Consider the following 7,893-nt stretch of genomic DNA (forward strand, 5'->3'; position numbering starts at 1 on the left):
CTTTTGTTTATAATTTCATAAGATGTTATGTTAAAATAACGATGAATGAATGCATGATTTTACGTAAAGAAAGGATTCGAAACTGCCTCTGCCCAAAAGTATTTTGGAAAGTTTGCATAAGCAGCATCGCTCTCTTCACTTCACACAAGGAACGATTCCTCCTTTCAACAACACCATTTTGTTGCGGTGTGTATGGGGACGGAAAATTATGAGATATGCCCAGTTCAGTCAATGAATCTAAAATTCGATTTTTGAACTTCGTTCCATTATCACTCTTTATCTTTCGAACTTTCCTTTTAAGCTCAATTCTATGTTCTTAATAAAATCAATCATCACTTGAGCAGTTTCAGACTTCTGTCGAAGAAAGAAAACCTAAGTAAACCTTGAAAAATCATCAAAAACAACTAGTATGTACTTCTTTTTATTGAGAGACTTAACAGTCGAAGGTCCACACAAGTCAATATGAAGAAGTTCTAAAGGTTGAATGATTTTTGAATCAATTATGATCGGATGACCTTAACGATGTTCCTTTTCATGTTCACATGCAGCACACAACGAATCATTGTCAAATTTCAAAATAGGTAAACCACAAACAAGATCATTGAGAACAAGTTTATTTAAAATTTTGAAGTTGAGATGAGAAATACGTCGATGCCATAACCAGATGAGATCAGAGGATGCTTTCGATAGTAAACACACTGAGGGAATGCCCACAATTGGTTTCAAGTTAAGAGTGAACATGTCTCCCTTTTGTTTTGACTTCAACATAATCTCCTTTGTTTCCTTGTTTGAGATAATAGTGCCTTCCTCATAAAAAAAACATGGTTACCTGTTCCAACAACTAGTTATGAAACACTAATCAAATTGTGCTTTAAACTTTCAACATAAGTGACTCGATTCACCGTGAATTTTCCATTCTTCACTTTTACATAACCTTTGACTTTACATTTCTGATTGTTTCCAAACTTGACGACTCCAACATTATCCAACTTTCGAAAATCTTTCAAAAATTTCCTTCCTCCCAGTCATGTGACGCGAGCATCCACTATCGATGTACCAATTTTCATCATATTGCTCGTCACATAGTACCTACGATAAATTTTAAGAATTTAGGTCCCCAAGACCTTTTGGGTCCTTGGACATTAGTTTGAAACACACTGTGTAATGAAGAACCTAAAACCCAATTACGAACTTTCGATTTGAAATTGTCAATTAAGTCAACGTCATTAGCTTTAGACATCGAAATATAATCATACAATGGGGAAGGTTCAACTTTGATTTTTTCTTTTTCATCCATTTTCTGAGAAACATCAATTTTCTTCTTTGGAATTTCTTTCTACTTTCGCACTGTTGGTGTAGATTCTTGAGATGAAGTACTTCCATTTATTGAATCATTCAAGTACTTCTCATAAGCATTTTGTATTTGCTCTTGAGAATACTTTCGTGATTGATATTATTTTCCTTTTCCTTCAAGCCAATGATTGATGTTCTTAACATCACTTCTACCTTTTGTGAATGAAGCTTTCGTCTTCTGTTTCAAATCAGGATTTGGAAAATTTGGGTTGGTAGGTTTAAAAGTCTCACTCTTCCTTCCTTTAACCTCCAATTTTTCGAATTCTCTTTTGGGAAATGACATTTGTGAAAGATTTGTAAAACGATTTTGATATCGGTTTTGATAACCAACACTATTTTCTTGAAAAACTTTTCGATTTTGACCATAACTCCTTTGTCCAAGACTTTGACCAAAACTCCTTTGTTCATGATTTTTAGCAAAACTCCTATGTCCATGATTTTGAGCAAAACTTCTTTGTCCATTTCTTTATAAACCATTTGTCAAAAGTTATTTTGTACAAAGTTTCAACTCCTTTGAAAATCATTTTGTTTTTGAAATTGTTTATTTTGAAAATTCTTCGCATTTTGTGAAAACTTCTTTGATGTTTCAAGAGATTTTTGTTTAAAAACCTTCATTTGTGAAAACCTTTTTTATTTATTGAATAGGCTTTATTTTGTGCTTTTGATTTCAAAATTCCTTCATTAAAAGCCAAATTTTCTACTTCTCTTTTGAAAGTTTGTGTTTTCACCTTTTGATGTTTTGGATCATTAGGCAAAGAATCAACACATATTTCTTTGCTTTTATTATCAACAACTAGTTTTTCTGTTTTCACAACCCAAACTCGTTTGTTTTAGTTTGTTGTTGAAAATGTTTCGAGTTTCTGTTCAAACCATTTTCGACGGTGTTTTGATTTGAATAAAATCCTTCTTTCGTCACACTGACATTATCTTCATTTACCAACCCGTTCAATTCAGGAGCCACATTATCACCATTTCCTTTGGTAACAAAGATTTGATTTGGAAACATAACTTCTTCTAAATCCTTGAACCTAGGATAAACCACTGCATTTGATTCAAGATAATGCTTTCCTTTGTCTTTTAATACTTTCATGTACTCCTTTGAATCTTCGAAGAATTGATCTACCACAAGTCTTGGAATTGGTTTCTCATTCGAAACTTCATCCTCATCACTCACATAATCCTCAACCACAACATAATCATGAGGATCACAGGTTTTGAATGTCGAAGTTTGATCATTGTTTAATTTGGACATTGAATCATTACATTCTTTGCCTTTAGTCCTTGAGTTGACATTAATGATAGACAATCGTGAGCAATCGACACATTGCTCTTCCTCAATTTGACTGATATTTTCAGAGCTATCTTCGATATCAACAAAATTTTGTTGAGAACCAAGTGTCGACTTCTCAATCATGTTCAAAATCTTGACTTGTTCATTTTTTGTTAAGGTCATATTCACAATATTCACTAGATCATCAACATTCTGACATTAATTAATATTTACAATACCATATGCACATGAATCATTTGGAATTTTATCATAAAATGCTATCTTGTTTTCAAAATCATATGTGATTTCGTCTATCTATTCTCTTTTAAAAGCAAGTAAGGAAGTAGCTTTCGATGAGGTTCACTACAAATCTCAGCAAAATGATGAAGTTCAATTAATTTCGCATACAACCTTCTAGCAGTATTACAATAGATGTTTTGTTGTTTTACAAGCATAATATTTTCCATTCGAATATAGTCTCTATCTATGAGAAGATTACTAATCCTTAAATCTAGAGATTCTACTAAACCCTTTTTTTCTTCTAGTTTATTCTTAGCTTCATAATAGAGGGTTTTGGACTTTTCTGCTTCACTAATCATGGAGATTAACATGTTATTAAAATAAGAACACGTATTATCAAACTCAGATAAAACATCATTAAAAGAAGATGAAGGAAATTTAAATGAGATTAGAAGATCACGTACTTTTGCAGTCATTGGAGATTTGATTTTGTCCTTCGACACAAAGCATCTACCTTCAATTCTTTCTTCTTCATCATCCTCACTCTCGTCATATATCTTCTTCATTTTCACATATAATGCACCGTGTGTGGGATGGTGTATTACCTCATCATTTGATCCTGAAGACCAAATTTGATAAGTGCCCTCCTCTTCATCATCTCCTCTAGCAATCAGGGAAACACCTTTTGTTTGAGATCGAATCTCCTCAATCTTCTCAACATAATACACCTCGTCCTAAACTCTCTATTTCCTCTCTTCTTACTTTCTTAGCATACAATCTTTTGCTAAGTTATTGTAACCATTGTAATAGTTACAATTAAATCCAGAATTACCCTTAAACTTGAATTCCTTCTTCTTCTTATTCGAACTCTCCACCTCTTTCTTCTCTACCTTTACTGCCTCCTTCACAGATTTCCCAGTCAAAGATGCACTTTTGCCCTCAGAATTATTTTTGAACTTCCCATTAAATGGCTTCTTAAAGAATTTATTGACCTTATTGTTTGAGTAATATGCAACTACTTCATCATTGGAGTTGAACAAGAAACCTTCATCGATATCCTTAGCTTCTTCTTCGAATTCAGATTCCTTTGCTATAACTTTCGACACCAAAGCCAAAGGTCCTCCCAGACTCAATTTACTTTCTTCAGCAATATCACTAATCTCACTTTTATGTGCTTTTCAGGACATTGTACAGATCTGCAAAAGAGTAACCATCAAAGCTTTCTTGTGTCTTGATCATCAAACTGATATTTCTCCATTCCTTTCTTAAACCCATGAGAAAGGTGAGATTAAACTCTAGTGATGAACATGTCATTCCATAGAGAGAACATTTGAAGATCAATTCATTCAATCGATCATATATGATTCGATTGATTCAGTTTCCTTCTACTTGAATTCTACCAATTCAAGCAAGCATTGTTTGACTGAACTCTTCTTTGTCTTCTCATTTCCTTGATATTTCTCCTTTAGTGTATCCCAAATTTGTTTTTGAAGTTTCATACCCTTCAACATAATTGCAAACTATTGGTGGAAGAGCAGCACGTAATTCACGCAAACATTTATTATCGTTTTCCTGCATCTTGCCTCTTTTTGTGATCATGTCCTCAACAGTTGCGGACGTACCAACAACGACTAGCATATATTGACTAAATGGTCCTCTTCTTATGGATCTCATCAGATCTTCATCAATACCATTTGGATAATCCTGCATCCTGTCGGCCCTTTGCTCATAATACTCCGGAATCAACATCGGAATCTTTGTTAATGATCTGAGCAAGTGACAGAAATTAGTCATCATGTTCATATTGAAATTCCCCATTGTTGTATGGATTTTGAAGAAAGAGAATTTTTTATTCAAATAAAAATCTAAGAAAGAAATCAATCAGAAATTAATCAGAAACCAATTAATCTAGCATACATAATGCAAAATAAATTCAATACAACCAATTAAAACCAGTTTCTGATTAAATTTGTAGAAGATTTTGAATAAAAAAAGAGGGATTAAAAAAATGAAAAATTACGAGAAAACTTCATTCGATTGAGTGAATCCTGATCTGATACAAATTGATGTGAGTTAGAGATTGATTAAGAACACAATTGAATCCATAAAAGTTGTAAATGGACACGAGATCTAAATAAGATCTGTTTGGCTCAAATAAAGTCTGAAGAGTATAAGAGAGAAATTCGAGTACAAATGATAATGACGTTCTAATTGTTACCCTCTACTTTATGTACTTACCCTATATATAGGGTACAACAGACTCACAAAAAGTTACAAGGACTAGACATTATGTATTGAAACTAAGGTGCCTTGTAAAATATATAGAGTGTCGAAACCATATTACTTTCGACACTTTACTGACACAAACTACATTCGACTTCTCACTATTCACATTCGACCCAACATTTTTTTTTATGAAATTTAACTATTTTAATAGACTGTAAAGTTAGACAATGTCGTTATTAAATTCATATAAAAATTCCTAAAAATTATATTCAAATCTTACCTTTTTATTTTCTATTCTACCCATAATGATTAGTAGAGTGGTAATTGAAACGAGTTTATAACAATAATTGTTTAATAACTAAAAGTTTGTTGGAATTCTTATGAAAAAGTAAAAAAGTAATTAAAATATTAGCGGGAGCCTATGAATTTTAAAAATAAAGATCCATATACAACCCCGTTGAGTTCAAATAAGGCTTATTGTGATACCATATATATGAATACGAAAAATATTTCCATGTTATTATATATCTTATACAAATTGAAACCGTATGCAACCTACATATAGATAAAACCATTTCAATACAACGGACATAATAAACGCGGAGTTGGCACTGCGACCAATCGAATTGCTTTTGGGGCTGTGAGTCCAAACACATCACCCATGTCGATTTCACTCGGCTTCATTCCATCCGGCAATTCCCACGTGAAACAATGCAAAAGGTGGGCCACCGCCATCTCCATCGCATACAACCCTAGTTGCATCCCCGGACACGACCTCCGACCAGAACCAAATGGAAGAAACTCATAATTGCTTCCTCTAAAATCCGGAGCTCCGTTTTGTAAAAAACGTGATGGGTTGAACGTATCCGGATCTTCCCAAGAGTTCTTATCACGATTAATAGCATACGCGTTCACCATGCAACGTGTTCCTTTAGGAATATGGTAGCCGGAAACTTCTGTCGCCTCCGAAGACTGGTGGAGGAGAACTGGGATCGGAGGGTGTAGTCGGAGGGTTTCCTTGATGACGCATTTGAAGTACGTCAGTTTCTCCAAGTCAGACTCCTCCACGCGCCGATCAAGTCCGACGACATTTGCCATCTCCTGTTGCACGCGCTTTAGTGCTTCCGGTGTATGCATTAGCTCCGTCATGGCCCATTCTATGGCGGACGCCACTGTCTCAGTTCCACCGAACATTACATCCTACAAAAGTTTTGGATTAACTTTTAGAATTTTGAATATTATAATGATTTATAGACATTAATCTATTCATGCTTTCATTACTTACCATGATTATGGCTTTGATGTTATCTCGGGTAAGGTTAATGGCGTTTTGCAAATCACCACCTTCGTTGACTTTTCCGTCCTCGCTGTAAAACGCCAACATCTCGTCAACCATATCGTTATCCAAACCTTCGTCGCCGGTTTTCTTTCCTTTACTCAAATGCTCGTCGATGATTTTGTCAATGAATCCGTCCAACGCCGCCCTGGCCGCCGGTAAACGTGTGTTCAACCCTGCCGGGTCAATAAACCCGAGGAACGGGATAAAGTCAGCCAAATTGAATGCGCCAAAAAGTTTGGTGTATTCTTGTAGGATTCTGATAAACTCTTCTTTCCCTTCATGTGAAATCGACCCGAAAGCTGCTCGGTAGATAATATCATGGGTCAACCCGAATACAAGCTCACCCAAGTTTACCGGCGTACCGGTGTTAATGGCGGTGGCTTTCACCATGGTATCGACCTCGTCCCTGACGGAGTCCCATGACTCCGCTCGTTTCCGGCTGAACAGCTTCATGACACAAAGCTTTCGCATTTGTCGCCAGAAAGGTCCATAATTTGCAAACGCCAAATCTACTCCGTTGTATGTGAGGTAGGTGATGGCGATGGTTGCCGGACGGTTGGCAAAGATGTTATCTTTTTCTTGAAGTATTATCCGGGCAATCTCCGGCGACGACACTGCAATGGTGTGGCTGAAACCCATCTTTAGATGAAGGATGCCACCGTATTTTTCTGCCAAACGGGCTAAGCCACGGTGGGTAAGTTGGTCCATCATCAACATGTTGCCGATGATTGGCCACCCCATTGGCCCCGGCGGGAGTGGTTTCCGGCGGATCCATGAAAGAAAGAAGAAAGTTAAGATAGCTATTATAGCGTAGATTGCTATGGGGAATTGAAGAGATTCCATTTTTGATTCAAATGGAGGTTTAAGTGGCAACTGGATGAATGTTGCTACCTAAAGAGTGAGATAAAGGGGTGTTTATATACAAGTTGAGCGGGCACACCCTGTTTGAAAGGTGGGAAGTCGTATGGATATTACTTTTCTTTTCTTTTTTTTTTCTTTTTTTTTTATTTATTATAGAGGAGAATTACAGGAAATGTTTGACTAATTCTTTTGTCTTGAGACAAAGACGCAGAGTGCCGGTCAATTATTTACACATAAATATAGTTTGATATTTTATTCGGTTTAGATCTGATAGAATTATATGTCAGCATAACGTTGCTAGTTGCTGGCTACTGCACAAGTGACTTGGTCGACCAATTAATTTTACATTCTTGTAATCATATGAGATAAATATTTGTTTAGGTTATTGTTTATTTACTTTAGTTTTTTTAATGATTATGTTTAGACTGCAAGAGTAAAAATGTTTAAATTTGTTTTGATTTTGGTGGTAATGGATTTTTGGATAACTTGTTACACTAATTGCATCATTGTATTTTTTTTTTTAAATATAAAACATAAATCGTGTTTGTAATATAATAAACAAACAAAGACAAGTAATTTTGGAAATTATTTTGACATGTCAGAA

At 35.1% G+C, this 7,893-nt stretch overlaps 1 protein-coding gene across 1 annotated transcript; it reads right to left on the minus strand.

Moving 5' to 3' along the window:
- Window positions 1-5,581: 5,581 nt before the first annotated feature.
- Window positions 5,582-7,310, minus strand: LOC145108885 (cytochrome P450 84A1-like). The gene is made up of 2 exons (XM_079045972.1): window positions 6,375-7,310; window positions 5,582-6,289 (listed from the first exon to the last, which is right to left on the minus strand). The coding sequence occupies exons 1-2, from the start codon at window positions 7,269-7,271 to the stop codon at window positions 5,666-5,668; spliced, it is 1,521 nt and encodes a 506-aa protein (XP_078902098.1). The 5' UTR covers window positions 7,272-7,310; the 3' UTR covers window positions 5,582-5,665.
- Between the last annotated feature and the right edge of the window lie 583 nt (window positions 7,311-7,893).

The sequence above is a fragment of the Lactuca virosa genome, chromosome 4, assembly GCF_052849685.1.
Source record: "Lactuca virosa cultivar CGN04683 chromosome 4, Lactuca_virosa_CGN04683_v6, whole genome shotgun sequence".
NCBI classification, from domain to species: domain Eukaryota; kingdom Viridiplantae; phylum Streptophyta; class Magnoliopsida; order Asterales; family Asteraceae; genus Lactuca; species Lactuca virosa.

Coding starts and splice junctions, on each gene's coding strand:
- LOC145108885 (XM_079045972.1), bottom strand. CDS start 7,271: ATGGAATCTCTTCAATTCCCCATAGCAATCTACGCTATAATAGCTATC. Junction 6,290..6,374: donor ACATCAAAGCCATAATCATG/GTAAGTAATGAA, acceptor AAACTTTTGTAG/GATGTAATGTTCGGTGGAAC.